At 38.2% G+C, this 21,263-nt stretch overlaps 1 protein-coding gene across 1 annotated transcript in view; it reads right to left on the bottom strand.

The window, feature by feature from the left end:
• Positions 1-2,578: 2,578 nt before the first annotated feature.
• The window catches only part of CCSER2 (coiled-coil serine rich protein 2), a 60,788-nt gene continuing 42,103 nt past the window's right edge, over positions 2,579-21,263 (bottom strand). The window contains exon 11 of the mRNA XM_057368370.1: positions 2,579-7,835. Coding sequence (XP_057224353.1) covers positions 7,014-7,835 — 822 coding nt within the window. The 3' untranslated portion in view covers positions 2,579-7,013. The remainder of the gene's footprint in view (positions 7,836-21,263) is intronic.

Genomic DNA, 21,263 nt, shown 5'->3' on the forward strand with positions numbered 1-21,263 from the left:
ATAAACGTGATGAACACCTGAGAGATCCTCCTGGAAGATGGGAACACAGGTTCCAAACATCCCACTGCCAGTGTGCTGCTTGGGATACAGATTTCCATGAGGACTTCCTTACAGAGCTGCAGAGAAATTGTCCACTGTGTAAATCACACAGGGAAACCTTTCCCTCTCATTTACACTTCATGAATTCCTGCAAATAACTGCCACGGAACCCTTAGAAGATGGAAATTCACTGGATCTAATAATAGAGTCCACAAAACTTGTGTGCAAGAAATTACTTTAAAACATTTTTTTTAAAAGACTCCTGAGCAGGCAAATGCAAGCAAGATTAATATAGTGTTCAAGAAAATAAGGGAGGATTCATTTCCTCAGGGAATTTTTTTCATGCTGTCAGCATAGAATCTTGCAAGCCTTGACTTTGCTAACACTGGAACTATTCTTATTTTACTTATGAGGAAAGTAAGGCAGAGAGATTAAAGGTGGCGTGGGATAATTGGCACAGTTTGTCACTCAGTAGCTATTAAAACAGAGTAAAGAATTGTGGGAATAGCTGGACTTTTTAATTACTAAGCACTGAAATCTATCACACCAAAATCCAAGTCTTTAAAGACTCATAATGCAGTTTTATATGCACATGCTTCTGATATAGCTAAATTAGTATATTTACCACCCCTGGACTGACCACTGTGTGCACAAAAGGCGCTCTGATGATCATGAGGAGACGAGGGAAATTTGCACAGGTTGATTTCCAAGGGTTCTCTAACCACAGCACCCAAGATAATGAAGTTGTCAGGTCTCTTCACAACAAAATCTAAATAATTGTTTTGATTGGAGAGGTGCTGAGAACCACACGTCAGAATGTGAGGCTCCACTGAAATCTAAATGCTTCTCCCAAATTGCTGCATTTCTGTGAAAGTTTCTGAAAAAAAAAACAAAAAACCAAACCAGAACAAACCCAAGTAAAGTAACTTGGAACGTCCCATGTCTACAACTGGTTTTCAATGGCTCTCATCTTGGACTGTTTCAGGGGCTTGCACTGTGACAGACTTTAAGAGCCAACCTCTGGCATGAAATGCTTTCAACTGAAGCAATGCTCAGAGGCTGTGATGGAGGGAAGCATTTTAAACAGCTCAGGATTCAGATTGTGCTCCACTTTGGAACAATCAAATTCAAAATCCTTCTTAAAACAGAATTTCTGGTCAATTACTTCTGCTTTCAGCATCTTACTAAGAACTCCCACAGTATTTTCAGTGAGGGCTTGGAGCAAGCATGAGGGCACTCCATGTATTGTACCAGACCCAAGGGCTGGTACTKAGTCACTACCTGTGTTATGCAAGAAAACTATTAGAAATCCTAACAGAAATCCTAACAGAACCCCACCCTTTTAGCTTTCAGCCTGATTAACACTAAATACTTGAGCAATTAATTTTTAGAGCTGCAGCATTGATGTTTAGTGCCTTCTACTATGAGTCAATTCTTGTTTGAAACACCAGCTAATACCCATAACCCMGGGCAAGCAGACTCTGAATAAACCCAGTTGATGTTGCAAATACTTCAATATTAACTTGTCTCAGCTTGGTTCAGCTGTATTCAACCATGCTCATAAAAMCCCCAGACATTTCTGTACAAGGAAAGGTGCCAGGGATGTTGATTCTGTGTTGCAAAGGAAAGGAAATGTGTGAAATGTCTCACCCTCCATAGTTATTGCATCAGCTGACGATCACACTGGTAAGGGTTAAACACCACTGTAACAGTCTCATCCACCAAGTGACATAGAGCACACTAACCCAGGAGAGCTGCAAGGCAGGAGGAGTCACACTGTCCACCTTCCTTCTTGGGTCTCGGTTAAGGACGGTAGCTAGAACATGTGCTTGAACTTGGAAACCCTGTGCAGAGGTTCTTTCCACCCCCAAAACCCACGAAAATTTTCAAAGGCCATCTTGAAGCTCAAAATAAGATCCTAGGTTAAAGATTACAAGTGCCTGCCTGCAGTATATTGAAAATGCTCTTACTTCAAACGACAGGATTCTCCTCCCTTTCTGATGGTAACTTCAAACTTGAACTTCCATCTACTGAAATAGGTCAGATTAATTAATKGAGATTTCCTTTCATCTCAGGAACAGCAAACCATTCAAACCAAGGGCAAAATACTGACATACAATTAGGACTTAGATATTTGCATGTTGTATTCATCTGGACTTCTGTGGGGAAATAACTTTGTCCAAGTATCTTTTGATAATGATTTTAACTAGTTAATTACATCAGAGGACTATGAAATACGCTTCTCAACTGCATTACAGGTGCCATAACATACCTTTAAGAACTAGCCATGCCAATCCACGTTCATCTGCAATCAATTCATTATAATGTTTAGCTTTTCTTTTTTTCCTTCCTTTTCTTTTTTTTTTTTCCTTTAATAACAGTCTCATGTTAAAAGCCTGAAAAATCTGTTGGAGAAAGACAATCCCATGAAAAAAAACCCCACTGTAAGTATAATCTCCCTCTCCCCCCAAATTTTCTGTCTACAGTTCTGTCTACATTTTGCACAATGACTCAAAAAGTCATTGTGACACATGCAAGTGAACAGTCAAGAGAGATACTTATTAGAATTATGACTTTTATTTTTATTCACTAGAGCAACATCGAGGAAAGAATTTTTACATACAGGTTTTTTAATCAACTTTACAAGCAAATTCCAATATACAGTATTTACTCTGGCCTGGGTTAAAAAACCAAAAACAACAAAGCAGATAGTAAGGGTACCTCTTGCTTTAGCTAGGACTGAATTGAAGATTTTGTTACACAGGAATTATATTGGTTTTATGGTGGTGCTTTTACAATTAAGTAGGCAGTGAGCAGCTTTACCACAACAGTGACTGAATTTCCTTGATAGCATAGCTGTAAGATGACTATACTGAGACCTACCACCAGGATCACATGAAATCCACTCTGCTCAGAAAAAGCCTCTGTAATGAGAGAAGGAACAGCTAAGGAAGCCCAATTCAAGAACTGATTTCCATTTGTACGGCAAGGAAATGTCCATATTAAGAGGATTATGTGCTGTGCAAAACCAGAAATACTTCCCCCCGCCAACATGCAACCTTACCCCAATATGACAAGTTAGAATGTGCAGATGGCTGTGACATGCAAACAAAGGAAATCACRCAAATGGTATTCAGTTTTCATCGTTACAACAAATCAGCATTCAGATCAAGGAGGAAATGTATTGACCTATGATGCAGTCTAGTTGCTTTATCTAGTCTCACTGCTACAAGTAAAGTTGAGGAACCCTTTTTTTTTTTTTTTTTAGAACTGTTATCAAAATTGCTTCGTTTTGGATTTTCAGGGCCTTCGTAATTATTTCGAGAAAGTCTGAGAGATAATATTGCACTTCTTTTCTCAAAACCGTACACTGGGACCATTATCCTTTCAGAACTACACTAATCCTAGGGAAATTTTGCCATTGGCTTTGATTGGCAGTAGGAAGTGCTAGCTTCAGGGAAGGGGAAGGTAATAATGATCTGGCTGCATCATCAGTGTTAAAATTCCACAGTTAAATTAAAGTCATTGCACAACAGAAACTCAGTACACTATATGAATACTTTTAAACATGCTAGAGTGCATATCGATTCTGTGAAAGTGATGTGAAAATACCTTGGAAACAGCAACACTACCGGGGAAATTTGTTTCAAACAAAAGCCACGCACAGCAGGAGGCATCTAGATTATTTTAGGCACAACTCCAAGCAATAAAGCTCATTTAAAGTGCAATTCTGTTCTTTTCTTTTGTTTTTATTCACTTGTTAAAATGCGTAATTGCCTCTGTACACACATACTGAACAGTAGTTTAATATTTTTGTGAATATTGCACAAAAGAATGAGAAATCAAAAACAAAAAAATGGCAATAACCAGTTTTACTAACCTAAAAAAAAACAAAAAAAAAAAACCCTGAAAATATCAGATACTTATATGTATGCATCTTGGATAATCTGCACCAGTACTGATGATATATCTGCACCTTCCATAAGGTAGATATGTTACCTGAAAATACTTACTTAATCCCATTTGACAAGCACTCTCAGTGCCCTCTTACCCATCACTCCCCAAAGCCCATCCTTCACTGAGGTGAAGCTTCAAACTCCACCCCTCCTGTTCCAGCTGCCCATCTGCTGACAGGCTTTGCCCATACTCTGGACTTACAATACGTGCAACAGAGCCTTCCCTGGTAAAGTCTGAAGAGCCAAAACATGCAGTTGTCTTAGAGGGAYGCGAGGTTAGCAGCTGAACACAAACACAAGCCAGGCTAGCATCTGTCTCATCCATGATCAAATCCTGCTGGCTCCAGCTCAGTGTCTCACTAATCTGTCAGAACAAAACAGGGAAATGCTATAAAAAGGGGCTTTAATCTACTTGGGTTTCTTTAATACATATATGCACACCTATATAAATAGAACCTTTTCCTTCTGTCTTTTCCTTCTATCTAGGAACTGTCTTTTTAATGAAAAAACCTTGATTATCTCAATTTTCTTTGCTTAATTGCCTTTGATCATCTCCTTGATTTTCAGTAAAGGTGCAGATAAATATCTATACTTTTAAATGTAAACATAAAAATTGAAACATCACTAAATCAGGCCGGCGATACCTCCAGAATAAGAAGCAGATGATGAATCTCTGTCAATAACATTAGGTGAACATGATATTTGTACACAAAATCATATACAACTAACAATAAAATCAGCTTCTCTTCAAGGAAAGTAAACTTATAAAACACACCTTCCATAGAAATCTATATGGACCGGAAAATGAACCAGGAATCTGATCATTCCCTCAGCAGTCTTTCAACTCCTGAGAAACACAGTTAGCTGCCAGGAGCTACTTTGGGGAATATAAAAAGTCAGTTTTATTTTCTTATTGAAAGTAAATACCTACGCTAAATGCTATCTAATTCAATGGTTTTCAAGGAAATAAATTATTCCCAGAGCATAATTGTTACTGCAATCTCAATTTGGGGTTTCTGATCCTATACCAACCACATCAACTAACATTATTTGTTTTGTTATGTCTTGCTTACATTGTCATCGCCTCAGTTCATAGAAAGTCCTGCAGGTCTCTTACTTCAAAACTAATATAAGTAGTTCTGAAAAAGAATCTCCCCCTACCCATTTSCCCCTCCCAAGCTTTTCATTTTCCCACTTCATCGTCAGTTAAATAAAATTACAGTGCAAGAAATACAAAATCTTTCTTGAACATCAACTACGTACTGGAAACTCAGGTGAGACGACTTTTTTCCTTCACCCAACTGAGGTACCCCTCAGGATACCCCCAGTTCAAGGGTTTATATTATAGCAGTTGAATACTGAATTMATTTATGAAATGTCTACACCCATTCACTTTAATTCTCTCAAAGAAAATACTGTAATATGTCAATGCCCTACTGCCAAAGCCTAGAACAAACTAACACTGTGCTGCATTTTACTGACATTATGTGCTCTTCAGGAACAGATTTCGAGCCAGGTTGTTACAACAGCCTTCTGTTGCTGCTTTTAAAACCAACTCGAGAACAGGAAAAAAAAAACAAACCCAACAGTAACATCCAAGAGAGTCATGGGAAAGAAGGGAAGAACTGGAGATGGGACATAACATCAAATTTGTGGAAAGCTTCACTGGATATGCACACATGTAACTCGCATCRTTTGTGTCATGGTCCCATAGTGCACCATGATGGGCATACATCTCCAGAMTACTTTGAGAAAAAAATTCTACTCCTACAGAGCACAAAAATGTAGATTTTTTTTTTTATTTCCCCAAAAAGCTCCTTACCAGTTATCACACACTTCTTCAGAAATTACCAAGAACAAAAAAAACTTACAAAAAAACCCCAAAACTGGAAAAACACAKCTATGAAAAACTCTTAAGAGTACCAGCTCTGGATTAGGATATAATAGGATTGCTCAAAGCAAATAAGTGGGGTTAATCTTATTACTTTTTAAAAAATAGTTGCATTTTTAATATAAGTTTTATTCTGTAAAATAGTTTCAAATTCTTACACATATGGCAAAGTTTGTGCAAAATTTCAAGTCAGGTACTTCAGAGCCTTTCAATATTAAACAGAAATCAATAAATACATGTAGAATAATAAAATTTTAAAATATTAATTAAAATGCATGTTGTGCAACCTCAACACAGGTGTTCTGGACCCCTTATTCCCAGAGGCTCCCTACTTACCAATTCCTAAGAGCCTGCATTGGAAGATTTGGACAAACATCCTCAGCACTGCATTTCAAGAATCTACCCGGTAATGTGTCTAYTCAACACAATTAAAACATACCACAATCGTTTAACAAATGATGATGTTTAAGCGAGAAGATTCGTTTCACCCCGTGAAATCTGCCTAATGTCTGTGAACAGTGAAAACRGGATAAATAAAGAACAGAGCAACTTCAGATTACAGCAAAACAAAACAACACAACCCACCCAACCCGTCAGATTAAATAACATTAAATATGTCAGTCTTGAGAGAATGATAAATACAAGGATTTTTGCATAGGCCTCTGGAATACAGAGTCAGAATTATGGCCAATAAAACATCTGCTAGTCAGTCTAATTTTCTACCACTCTGACCTAACGAGTACTCAGAACCAAGAAGTTAAACAGAACAGCAATTTCATTGTCTAATAACTCAAACAGAGGTAAGAAATAATTTCTGCCATTCTGAAATAAATAGTGCAGCATTCTGGCATATCTGGTCACCACAGACTTCAGTAYTTGCTTAATTACTAAGATTGCAATACCATCTTTATTACAGACTAACGATAAAACACTCTCAAGAGAAACTGCACAGCTCGCAACATGAGCCTCAGAACATGGCAGGATGGAGAATGCAAACCCTAGAAAAAGAGGCAATTTGGAACAGTGACTCAGGATTTGCAGGCTGCAGGTACAGCAGGCTCCAAGGCGGTCACAACACAGGATGTAATTGATGGTGTGGCATCGCTCGGTGAGATGTGGCTACGTCCTCAGTGTGTCTTTGGTTTCGGGAGGCGGGAATGCCGACCAAGGGGCACGCTGTCCCCGGAATGCAAACCAGMGGGCTGTGTTTGCACATTTTCCTTTCTCTGTCCCGGTGGCCTGGGGATGTTAGACTTCAGTGAGGTGTTCTGAGGCTCTGGAGGTACCAGTGTGGGTCTCTGACTGCTCACTTGCTTGGATTTAACAAAGGACGTAGTTGGTGGGCGAAGTTTAGACACTTTCTGACTCTGTTTACCCTTTAGGTTATCCTGCCCAGACGTTGGCTGTGGCTGAGTCGAATTACTCAGTGGTAGAAGCTCACRTTCCTTGGAAGCAGCGGAATGATTTGCAGATCGTACGGGAACGGCCATTGTAGGAGGCACTAAAGCAGTTGGGGGTTTTGCGATTCTCGAAGTCTTTGGCTGAGAAGCCTGGTTTGTAAATGAGGGGTGACCTTTCACAGATAATCCAGTCTGCACCTCGGGAGCATCAGCTCGTGTAGAGGTCTGAGTGTGGGRAAAAGGTGGCAATGTACCTTTCTTATTACTAGCCACCCCTCCAGGGTCTTCAGTGTTTTTGTTTTTCAAATTGTCCAAATACGATGCATTTTCAGGTTTCGTGTTTAACTGTACGCTCGKTAAAGAGTTTACGTCATTCAGGCTATTTGGGAGAGAGACATTTGCAGCATTTGGATTCTGATGATTGTTATTGTCATGCAGATCTTGGTTAGGATATTCACTGTGGGCCTCGATATGTGGAGTTTTTATTAGTTTTCCCTGGGCGAGGTCTGTGGAATTGGGAAGGCTGCTGGAAGGCTGTAGTACTTGAGGCTGTTGAAGAGAAAATAACACAAGAATATATTAGGCAGAGAGGACACCAGACACATTCTGAATCCAACGTGTGCTGACTGGATGCTTGGTAAGGGCCGCATATCTGGGTTTTTAAATCAAAACTTTGACTTTGGCGAAACAAGATGGGTCATGGGACRCGCACAAATGGAACTCGTAACTGAAGTGGAAAAGAATATACCAGCACTGAAATAAACAACACCATAAAGACAAAAAAGAAATCGACCAGCTTAAAAAAGAAACATGAAGAAGGCATGGTTGATGGTTTCACCCAAATCTGCAGAACAGCGCAGGAGTAAACGTCGGTGCAGATYGATTCTAATGAAGTTCCTAACCCAACAGCTGTTTTAATTTCTACTCACTGCATACCAACCTCAACTATCCCAACCCTTTTACTGCACAGGCAAGAAAAGTTTGACAGACCACATGAATATACAGGACCTTCTCCTTGCCTAACTGAGGCCAGAAAATCTGACAGAAATATGTGGTAATCAGGCTACTGATTGAGCTKAGGTAACTGTTTTATCTTGAGTTGATTTTAAATTGGCTGATAAATAAACTGAGCATATGTGAAACTAGAGAACACACTACARCTACAGATAACCATGGGATAAAGAGAACCACAGAAGATTTTACATTTTATCAGAAGATACAATCTAATGAGACACGTCACACAAGAGTTGCCAGTACCTCTTCTGGGTAGTTTCTATTCTCTTTGCTCTGCCCTGTAAAGAGACTTAGAAGATTAATGGTGTACTAGCTTCACAATACATCCTAGACCTGCAACTTGGATACAGATCTTGGAAWTATTAACATTCTGCAAGCCAAAATCTATTAAAAATTACTTTTAGCCTGCTTGGGATCATTTTTTTTTCATTTTTTTTACAAAGGAGGGGAATGGAACTACTACAAACTAGTCATCACTCAACTGCCTGAATTCTTACCAACTGATAGGTTGCATGTACACAGGAAACAGGCTTATTCTGTTTATTAGTGAAATTGAGCAAATAAAAAAGAACCAATGTATGTGTGGAAATTTGATTAAAAGTGTCACTTTAGGCACTCTCCTGAATTATTCACAAGTTCTAAAGAGAAAASCCATTATTTGTCTGGTCTTTTTGGCTCTTCTTTGAATCAGCAGGAAGAATGCAATGATAGCTGTGCGTGTCAGATTCCCATTATACTTTTAGGGCCACAGCCCATCTAGGGAYTCCTGAAGCTTTTCCCTGGCAGGATTACTGCTGAAAACTGAATCATCAGAATTCCTCTCRTCAAGAAAAAATTTACTGGTTAATGAGAGGAAAGTCATGGTTTCTCAATGTTTTCCCCTTTAGAATGTAATAGTTCTACCTGTAAGGAAAGTCAAAATCTGGACCAGTGACACTGACTATCAATGATAGACATGTAAGTGCAGATATCCTGAGCAGTCTGAAGATGACTGTTTTGGAAAGAGGGAAAACATTTTTTAAAAAAAGTTAAAGAAGCCTCTAAAATGGTGTCAAATGAGTACCAAAACATTATTCCATATGTAACCCAAAACTAGCTTAACTTTATGAATTCCTCTTAACCACACAATTCTGCAGGAAGGAAGTGCTAAGCACAAGGAATAATTCAACACACTGAGTTACACGTTAAATTAAATTAGTCCTCCAGATATTTTTTTCCATTTCCCAGTGTTTATATAATGGGCTACAGAAGTTATTATCCTTTCAGTCTAGGAGTTGACAGGCAGAAGTTAGCCAAAATGATTTACTGAGATCTCACCTGCAAAACTAAAACTGTTAAAAATGAATGCAAGATCCAAAGCAGTATGTAYCTGATTCCCATGCAAATTAATACAAGCAAATAATTTTTTTCCTAATTCTACTAGAACTAAAAAAAAATGAAAACATTTATAGCATGTAGTATTGTGTCAAATGTGGAAACATGATTGTCAGAAAAATTTGCCCCCTCAGCTAGGAAGGGTCTCTAAAAGCTGGTCTTCAACAACACTGATAAATATCTAATTTAATCAATAAAAATTCTAACTTAAAATAAAATAATTCTAGCTATATTAATCAACAAAATTTAAAAACTGCTAGAAGAAACTAAATTTGTATAGAAAGTTGAGTTAAACACGAATGCATCTAAAATACAGGAAAGCCACCAAGCTTTCCATCATGTTTTTTTGAATTCTTCTGACAAAGACTAGGTAGTATTCGAGCTTTTCCTTTCGGGCAATTTTGCATTTTACTGAAAAAATAGCCAAATACCTGTTTTCCTCACTATCCTTCATAACYTTAAGAAGTCTAAGCAGCTTATCACCCAGAAAGTTAGCAATTCTGAGGCAGAAAACGGCTTTGTGCTAAGAATGATGAGAACACTAAAGCTCTGCTATCATCTTTGCCCAGTTGTTTTCAATACTGTACTGCTTTCTAATTGTGTATTTCTACTCAATGTCTAATTATCACAGTGACACATCCTAATCTCATCAAATTGCTACATGCATTAACATTCAAGCTGACACTACAAGCAGCAAAATGYCACTTGCAAAATATTCAAGTAACAGGTATCTAACACTGACAACTGCATTATTGTCACCCACAGCTCATATCTTKGCCTTAAATACAAGTTTTCCTTTTAAAAAGAAAGTCTTAGAAATTATGACCATGTTACTAGTAAAACCAATGAGCCAGATGGAGGACTGAAGTACTCAGTGAATTCTATCACACAAAGGAGGAGAAATAAAGAATCATTCTGCCTTTGAGGGACAATATTTTATTTCATGTAAGTCCTAAAATAAGGTTTTTAWCTGTATTCTGAGTGCAATTCTGGTAGTGTTTCTGGAGTGGGACAGACCATCACTTGGTACAGACTGCCACCCTACCCAGACTTCTATTTATGTCCCATAAAACRTGGTAGACAAACACCTGCACTCCTCTAAGATGCTCCTAAAATGCGAAGTTGGACTCAAACATTTAAAGTACAAGGTAACTGAAGACAATTAGTTCTCCTCAAACTCGAAGTACACTAGACAAAGTGCTTTGTGCACATGTTCCTTTCTGCACAAAGAAACAGATTCTTCTGTACTGGCAAGAGCTTCAAAGCCTTCCAAGTCTTGATGTACTAATCAAAATTACTCAGTTCACTCCCTACCTCATTAGCTTAAGAGATTTTTCTATTTGTCTCAAGTAAAACTGGCTTTTATATCATCCAGAGAAAGATGACATCCACAACAAAGATTATCACTACTCCACAGTTATCAAACTACTCAGATTGCATGAGCTTTGTGCTGGAAAACTGAAACATCACATTGTTTGCACTATTAAAGAAGTTGAACGTACTCTTTAGGAAGTTAAAAATGTGGTCATGACACTGAGATTCACTCAAAATTAGCTGAAAATTCCCTTCAGTTTTGCTTTGGTTATCTCGATTCCCTATATAATACCTCTGTAGAATGAAATAAAGGCATTTTCTCCCTGCAGCATCTTGAGGAAGGAGGGAAGTGATGCAATGGAAAATCTGARAACTGCATGCACATCTCCCACAGACATGCATCATGCACAGGGCAAAGAAAATCCCAACAGTGAAAATGCGTGAGGGGGAGACGGGAATAAATCTGAAGTTGTACTGTACCACGCTTTATCACAGAAGTAATGGACTAACTTCTCAACTCCTTGCCAATGGCATAATGGAAAGCAGAGACAAGAAAAAGACAACGACAATGATGTCAGAGGACCAAGACAAAACAATGAGCAATTGCCATGACAGAACTGCAACTTTTTACCATTTCAATTGCAATTATCATGTCCCCCAACGATTTTTAATCCTCCTTCAAGAAACAAAGGCAGCATCAGTGTTCAAGTAACGCAGTACAAAAATACTCATAGCACGACCTGCATGGAATTCTTTGCTCTTATAACTTCCAGGTTTTTAACAYAGTTATTATACTCCAAGTACCGCAACTGGAATTGGTGTGTACTTTGTGTTCACTACAACYGTATACATCAAAAATCTTTGCATTGATGCGTATATGTACTTGATGTCTAACCATGAACAACAACTGCATTCCATCCTGGGATCATGTGGCCCAYACTGTTCATAACTCATCTTCACAGCAACTCACTCACGAGCTGGAAGAAACAACTATCACAGCTTCTTCTTGGAAAGGGCTGGAAGGAAAAGGTCATAACTCCTGCCATGCAATTCTTTGATTCCCTCATCAGCTCTGCCATCCCTCAATTCTCTGCCTTGGCACAGGATGAGCTGGCATTTCAAACCAAGGCCTGTGCAGACACAGCCCTGCTGAAAGGCTGCACCAGAGAGCTCTCATTTTCCAACTCTGGAAAACATCAAGATTTCACACCTTAAATCTGTAGTATTTGCTGATACCTTCTTTTTGAACTGTATTTTTTTTTCTTTCCCTTTGATCTAGCTATATTATATCCATATTTCAACACTGAAATATAAGATTCTGCAGKGTGAAGTATGACTTCAAATAACGATACAAAAAAMAAMCCTGATTTTTTTTAAGCYACYATTCACCACAGCCATGAGGCTAGTAAAATAACTGGTAATGTGGCACAGCAGCATTTTTTTCTGCATAGTCTATACAGAAAACCCAACACAGAAAATCTGATTTTCTGAAAGAAAAATAACTYGAAGTAATATGTAAGTACCTGCCTATGAAGACAGGTATTTCATCCACAAATACAGATATATGTGCAGCAAGTAGATAAGTATGACCATATATAAATTAAAATTTGTTTGCAAACATATTTGGTTAGGTACAAGACACATTTCTCTTGCCGTTCAATCTGCAAGTTGGAAGGAAAGCAGTTTTTCCTAGAAGRTTTTTCTTCATATAGCTGAACACTCGATTCTTGAAGCAAAAATAACTACACAAAAAAGACAGTAATGTAATGATTCCAGGGCATTTAAAATAATTTGCCACAGAACTTCTCAGCTAATGCTCTGGAGCAACTTTGTTCTGCTAACACAAACACTTTGTACGCTCTATAAAGAGCCTWTATTGGTCAATAAAGCTCTGGAAACATTTCAGTGCTGAGCAGTGTGCCTTCAGTTAAAAGAAAATGCATGAGAAAGCACAGGCTGGATCTGATTTGCAGTCACTGTGCATACAAAAGTATCASCCTTCCTGTGATAACAAGCTGTGTGTCACCTGCTACAACTACTTAGATTATCTCTATCTGCAATGCTTACAAACAAAAAGTCTAAATATTTTTTCCAGGGTGTGCACAGTAAGTGGAGCTGTAACAACTGCAGTTGTTTTTGAATAACAAAGCAGTTTTCATCAGCATTTCTGTGTGAGGAAGCTCTTGGGGCAARGGGCCTAGAGAAGGTGGTGTGATATTCTTGTATTACAACACAAGCTCATGATTTAGAATGCACATTGCTAAGGGAACCGATGTTTGTTTCTAGAGCTGCATCATTRAAGCCCCAGAACGCAAATGAAAAGGGTTTTAATTGTATTGAACAAAGGTTGATATGTCATCCAAATATATCCTAAAACCAAAAGAAAAATAAATGACCATTACACAGGAGTTTAGTTCAAGCCACGTGGGAATTACAGGAACAAATTTATATTATTTCTATTCCCACAATGACAAAATCAATATGGTGTTATCAAAACATTTATGAAATGCTAAGTGCTGAATTGTTTCCAAGGCTGGTGAAAAAACATGAAATTAATAAAGGTGAAAGAATTAAAAATTAATTGTTATTAGAAGTGGAAAACACATCCAATACCAAAGTGTGTTGCAGTGCAGTGGTATGCTTGGGCAAATTCAGCAGTAAGTGCGCTGAAACTGTGACTGGTGTTTAGAGAGAAGAGCCATAAACCTACACCAGTGTAATATTACCTAGCAGGGATAAATTTCCTGTCCTGTATAGCAGGAGGGAAATTATTTTTAGTTGTTTATACACTGTAATATGAACAGTTTACAGATTTATACCCTCATAATCTACAGTGCTTGTAAGTGATCGATGTATCCATCAGCTGTATCAACAGCACACTAAAGAAACCTGCACAGTTCACAGAGATATTTCAGGTTCAGGATCCAGAAGTTAGAAAAGAAGTGCTTGACTTCCAAGTCTATACAGAAAACTCCACAAGACAAAATCAGAGACTACTGTATGTTCCCATCATCTTCTCTGTATCATTGCAAAAGAACACAAACACTGTGTTTAAGGCTCTCCTACACTCAGTGGTGATGCCCAGCTCATCATTTGCCTCAAAAAAATGTGTATTTGGCATTTCACACCAGTTCAAAAACCTTTGCAGACTGAAACCACTGAGCCAAGTGGGAAAGGATACTAGTGACCATTTCAGTAGTGTTCTACTTTACAAAACTCTGTACACAGTGGTAAATCATTGATTTTTCATGAATTTCATTAAGTTTGTCTAAGGAAACACCTAATTTATATTGTATTTTTATTCCCAGTATTGATCTTTTAATTAAACCTAAGATTTAAAGAAAAATGCTAGGAATGCTCCACTAAAGGAAACTTAACTTTCCTAAACAATACATTAGTTATAGTTTAGGTTAACTAATCAAGGGCCCACTTTCATCTACTTTACTTCCTTTACTAGTAATTCATAGAATGGAATATATAAGATGGATACTAAAAAAAATCCAATCTGCTTTAGTAATAAAGGTTTGCTATGGAATCCTGACTAAGAGGCCACTCTTGTGTTGGTGGAGTAACAGGGKGGAGGCTCAGAGAGCCAGCAAGATTAGCAAAATTCTCTTCTTCAGCTGAGCAGCTGCTGTGAAGGATGTGACACCAGAGGCYCACAGGTGACAGCTGGGACACCGTCCTCCCATTCTGACTTTCCAATCACCCGTTACATGAGCCTCAGGTGTAAAAYTGATCTCCTTGAACTCAGTCTCTGGTGACAGGACAATCACACAGGGGCTGTGCTATTGCCAGCTACAGAAGGCACAATCATCAGATTTTGGGGTTCTACGTTCATTACACACACAGTCCCACATCAAACAYCACAGAAAAATGAAGCACATCCCTTATTGCACAGAGAAAAGCCCATGAAACAGGCTGTGCATTCCTGATGAGTTGTTTAAATGAACACAGCTGCAGAAACGTCAAGAGAGTATTTGAAACATAACTTGTAAAATAAAAAGAYTTTTTTCTTGTAATTGATACTAGGATCATTGCAGTCTGAAATAAATGTAAGCTTAGTTTTCCAAGGTGCAGCTTACTCTTCAAATCTCMACTGGCCCTGGAAATCTTACTTTGTTTCCATAATTTTATTTTTTCCTTTATTTCTTGTCCAAATACGCTCTTGAGCTTTGCTAGGCAAACACTGTAATTTGCAAATTACAGTACATTTAAAGAATATAACTTTAGCATTATGAAGTAGTTATATTTCTTCAAACACTTATYTGTTTACAGTGCAATACCAAAGCACAAAATAAGACTTACCATTTCTCTATGTCTACGTAAGCACACAGTTTTAAAATCAGCAATTGTCTTTTGTTTTGCAGATCCAAGCCAAGTGAACAAATGCATCTTACATCAGCCCACATTGTAGCTAGCACATAAGGAACATTAATAAATCATGCAAGTTGTGCAACAGCCATTTCAATGTAAGAGAAGCCTTTTTATGACAAATACCAAGGGGAAAAAAAAATTAGTTTGAGGGAAGCCATTCTGAAAAGTTAAAACTTCTTGTGAGAGACAATGCAAGTGACACTTTCCCACCAAATTTAATGTACAACCACGACGTAAATACACCCACGGAGGCGCGTGCGGACGCGTGAGCAAACAGAACACACACACACRGACGGGAGAGCTCACCACAGCCATGGAAAACAGGGAAATGCAGCAAGCAAGACTGATGTTAAGACAAGACTGGAAACGAGGGCCTACTCGGGTTTGCCTGAAGAACTGCTGAGATCTAASGGCATTTAATAACTGTTATAAAGCTATGAGGTGCAGCTGCTCGTAGRCTGGCTGAAGGAAGCGCTTTGGTTAGGCACAGACTATGGTGTATGCCTGGAGATCTGCCTGAGAGAGGAGGAGACTACGAGATGAACGGTGCGTGCAAAGGGAAAGCTTCTACTGGAACACGGTGAGGGAGATGAGTGAGAGGTACAGACTCACTCTGTCTGCGGTGCGGTGGAACACTCCGAGGGATGCCCTGGAATGAGCCCTGCCAGGGAGAGAAGGAGGGAGCAGAATACCCACCCTGTGCAGAAAGAGAGAGGGGGAGAAGTATAATAAAAAAAGAGAACAGGGAAAAACAAGACACCAAAAAGCCACACCATTCTTTTTCTTTTTCCCCCAGAAAGGTATCGTTATCTTTCCCAGTTGTTCTACTTTGTAAATGCAAATGTTACACACTATTGAAGACCAAAAAAGAAAGAAACCCAGCTATTTTGCTGTCCTAATCTAGTCAGAAATATTACAAAATAGATCCATTTTTACTCAATATATAAGCACACATTTCTGTCTAGTTTTAGTGGAAAAATATAGAAGTTGAGCTTTTCACGATAAAAATACATGATAAAATTGTATTTATACAGCTTTCAAAAATATTTTAGAAATGCCTCACCAAGTAGCAGCTTGCTTAGTTCTAATCTACTGGAAAACCAGTCAACTTTAGCTTACAACAAAAAATTTGCAATACATAGAAACAAATTTTCTAGCAAGTCCTGGTGCTTTAGAATCCACTTTACTCCAATTTTGACAGTATTAGTTATTGTGGAAGAGGTGACATAGACCTGTTTTTCTTGCACATTGCTCTTGGAGCTTGAGTCTTTTGTGAAAGGATGAGGGAACTGTGCAGATCCGTGCTGTGCAGGGTTTGCCTGTCAGAGGTCTCAGATCACCATAAATGTGACACACTGTGTTTGCTGCATTCTCAAAATAAGCRTAAGTCATTTTATGCAGCCTTATCTTTTTTATTTTTCACACCCTTTGCAAAATCAAAGCTGCAAATTCCCTCCTAAACAACACAATCCTGCCTTCCTATTTCAACAAGACAAGTTTAAGTATTTATGATCCCTTTGTTATTTAAGCAGCTGGAAAGTGCTTTTCTAAGTTCTGGAACACTGGTACTACAATAATCACTGCCCCACTGCCTCCTGACCAACAGCAACTAATTGTGGCTTCTCTGTCAGCCAGCAGACTGAAGGTATCTCAACAAAACCTGCATGACAGAAAACAGGAACCCAGTTTGCCCCTTTTCCCCAGATTCTCTGCTGCAGAACCTACTGCCAGGGCTGGACAAAAAGTATTTGATGTCCCTGCTTCTTTTAAAATGATCCKAAACATCACATTATTTCTATAAATAAGTAGTCTGCTTTTATTTGCATTAGGAGAATTTGAAACACTTCCCTGATCTTCCAGTTGTCCTAATCTCATCAGATTTCATCCGCTATTCTACATTTCAGTACTGCTAAGATGAAACTTAACACATCCATTTAGTCAAGGCTTAGAATTCGCTTGTCAGAACACTTTTAATCTAGAAGAGGAAATAAATAAAAAAGTCTGAAAAAATTCCTTTATTGTTCTTCAGAAGGTAACACAATTATTGGAGCAAAATCTAAGAGAAAAATGAAATTGGTTCTTCAATCTGATTATCTTTAGATGGAGACATTGACTACCTAATGTATTCTTACAGTCCTCTACCAGTGGTCTTTAAGATCACAATTTTTAGACTGGTGCATGAAGCAATGTGACAAAATAATATCATATGCTGCATCAGATGGATAGGTATTAAGTACACAAATATTCCTGGGAACATCAATCAATGACTGATGAGAAAATTATCAAAAGCTTTGGATTTTTATAGCCCAGTACAAGAAGACTGCATTTTTCAGGTTTGCTCACATTTAATCCAAAATTGTGTCAAGGTGGTGGAATACCAAGAAAAACCCTTTTCATCCTCTAAACAACTGAATCTAAACATAGYAGAAAGCACATTATCGGCAGGCACAAGTCTGATTTTGCAGACACTTATCTGAGCTGGCGATGGGTTTTTTCCACAGTTCTTTGAAATTTTTAACACATGAAGAAGGGAGGTCAAAATTTTATATCCTCTCCCTTTTACTCTCTGAAGAGAGAGATTAAGACAAGCACAAACCATCTGAGCTATAGAACAGTTAAAACACCATTGTAAAAGCAATGAAATATTTACATGTCTTGATACACTCCAGAAGTTTTTAAGCATCCATATTAGCACTTCAAAGCACAGCACTAAGTACTGTCTTCTCAGTAATTCTTCATGCTATTTTATCATTGCTCTGACTGGAGAAGTAAATGAAGAAAGTGCAAGCAACTTCCTTCAATCTTTTGCCTGCTGAACTCAACTAGTCTCCAGGCATATTTTAATCCCCTTCTCCCAAATGATGCAGCTGACTTTGCTCCATATGGGTAAATGTCAAATAAATGCCAGATTTCTTTTTTGCAATAAATGAATATTTTTTTAAATACCCCAAACAAGGATTGCTTAATTATAAACAAATAAGGTAATTAAAATCAACATCAATTGAAAAAGTAAGGATCAGGAGATACAGCACTGTATTTATCAAGGTGAGTGTTAGGACTTTTACACTGATTATACAAATTATAAAGGATGTACCAATCCCACTGATACAGCACATTAAGATTTAAGTATCTGCAAATATGCCTGGCTTATGAAAAGATTAATTTTCTTTTCATAGTATTTATTGTACAAAACTCCAGCAAATTTAGCAAGTTTTCTCCCTTAAACAACAACTCATATTCATYTTCTATTAGTCAAATGTGTACTGAGGTTCCCAAAAAATCCAAGGTGGAGGAAAAAAGAAACATGCTATTCCTCAGATGATGGCACATATTCAAAATACACAGATAATGTGGCAGTTTCCTACTAAAAGTAAGAAACAAGAAAAACCTGTATCACCACTTACTGATTACAATGTCTATAAAACTCACAGGCAAGTAGTGCTAGAACTGAAACATGAGAACATGATTTACCTCAACTTCTACTAAAAAAAAACAAACCCAAACAAAAAACATCTGATGGATTCTTCTGGGCTCTGAAGCAACTTTTTCCACTTAGACTTTAATATTAGATAGCAGGTGGAATAGTCCCTCCCCAGTTATTATGTGCATCCAGCCACTACTCTTAAATYCCATTGTTCTTATTTTCCAGATACTGGATTTGTGAAATAGCAAAGGCATCCCCAAAGAGAGGTGAATCAGAATTTAAAAACAACATGAGATTCAGGATCGGAAAATAAGAGCAGCTGAGATAAAGCAGCCTACAAACCAGAAAGACAAATGTTCTTCAGAGATCCTGATGAATTGTACTATAGCTTTATGTTGTACTAAATGCTTTATGAAGTTSTGGCTCAAACTGCACTGGGGAAACCTGGTGGCTGTTTCTTCTTTTAAATGCTACTATGAAGACTGAGGCCACAGTTTTCTATTGTTAGTTATAAACTGACTTCAATATTAGAATAAGAAATCCCATGAACAAAAGCAATTGCTTCTGCCAGAAAAGAAGTTAAATACTTCTAGGCTATTGCTGCACAATAATTTTAACCCAACAGCCAGATATTCCAGCTCTTTTCCCAAGTATACACCAACATGCAAAACTGCTACTGCTTTAAAAATTCTTTTCTGCTGCAGAAACACAAATACAGCAAAGATCCTTTTTTATTCATACAGCTGGAGCCTCTGAGCACTTCAATGAGGAGATGATTTTTGCTGCCTCTCACCAAGCACTGCCAGTTGTTTCATACAAACTCAGAGCTACACATCATGAACAAACCTAGAATGACAGACTTCAATATTGAAGAATACAAAATATTTCTGCAGCAGTCTCCTCTCACTGGCCTAGCACCCAGAAAGAGATTGTGAATGAATGAGCAGTTCTGACATGCAATAGCCTTTCTGAAAGTACTGAGATGAGAAACACCACCAACCCAGTTTTATGCACTGGTTTACACTGAACCAAGAATAATGCTTGTGAAGGGCTCAAGGATCTCTTCTGTGTAGTCCCTACATGTCRTGCACAGTTGCAGTACAAGGGACAGGTGCACAATGTGAGCACCTAGGCCAGCTATGGTTTTGTTTCACCAAGAACATGTATAAGAACATGAAGCAAACAGCAGAGTATTGGACAATGAGAGAAACCAAGGCTGGATGTGAAGATGAACACTGATATAGTGACTAGACCTCAAAACCTGCAAGTTTAAATTAAYAGATGTGGAGCTGACACATCAAGGACTTTTAAGGCTAAGGTGGAAGGAGATCCTAAAACCAAAAGGACAACAGGACACAAGGACAGACAAGGTATTACAATGGTTCATCAAAACAATTGACATGAAAGGCTTTGGAATGACAAACTGGAACAAATTCAAAAGGGAGGCAAATGATATCTCAGTGCAGAAGGAGAGAAAAGATGGAGCAAAGAACAAGACCATGCATGCTCCCATGCAAACGGACAGGTTGTGTTGTCATTTTCCCAGAGACAAGAATGAACTTGCACACACATTTAGGAAACACAGCTTATTCTCAACACAGGGAGCTGTTACCAAGGGGACATATCCAGCTTTTACTGTACACATTATCTTCTCTTGCAGGGAGTGGAAGMGCAAGCAGGAACTAGGAGGAACTGGTCCTCACAGGTCAGATCTTCTGCACGTAACTTGGACCATATTCAGGGCTTTGTTGTTTGCTTGCTCGTCGTTTACTTCTCAGCATCTGCAAACATCCTTTCCAGCTCCAGAAACCAAATCATTTATCAAGAWAAGTTTGATATCCAACCCCTTTACCCTCAAAGTCTTAAAAATATCAGTATTTACATTGTTACAGAAACAAAGCTGCAAAGCCTGCAAGAGAAGTGTGGCAACGGATGCTCACATTTTTCTTCCTTGTAAGCTGTCCATCAACATTAATTTTTTCAGRTAATTTTTATCTTCTTCCAGGTGTGGTTATTTGCTTCCATGATAGTTAAATGACGAGATACACTAACTGGAATGAATTCTGTATAAGAGATCTCTAAGAGGTCCTTTTAGAAATGTCATGGTCTGCCAGCAAATACTTGTACAAGCATTTATGCCAGGGATGCCTAACCAAGAATGGAGCACAAACAGCAAGAAGTGACCTAAGTTTTGAGCACCCTTCCAGGACACTTTACATGAAACACCATGTCACAGACACAATAGACAGGCAATAGGTAATTGTAATTACCTCTTGGYAATTTGTAAGAAGCCAAATTTCCGAAACACTTCTATTCAGCCCCTAGTTTTTATTACATGAGTACTAAGTTCCAAGGATTAACACAAAGGTACCCAGCTTCCACTTGTGTATATATTTACCTTTAAATACAAAAAGACCTAAAAGTACTTTGAAAAGCTGTGGTCCCYGTAGAGAACACCAGACAAGTTTACAATC

The sequence above is a fragment of the Malurus melanocephalus genome, unplaced genomic scaffold, assembly GCF_030028575.1.
Source record: "Malurus melanocephalus ecotype Western Australia unplaced genomic scaffold, MMel_1.1 scaffold_91, whole genome shotgun sequence".
Taxonomy (NCBI): Eukaryota; Metazoa; Chordata; class Aves; order Passeriformes; family Maluridae; genus Malurus; species Malurus melanocephalus.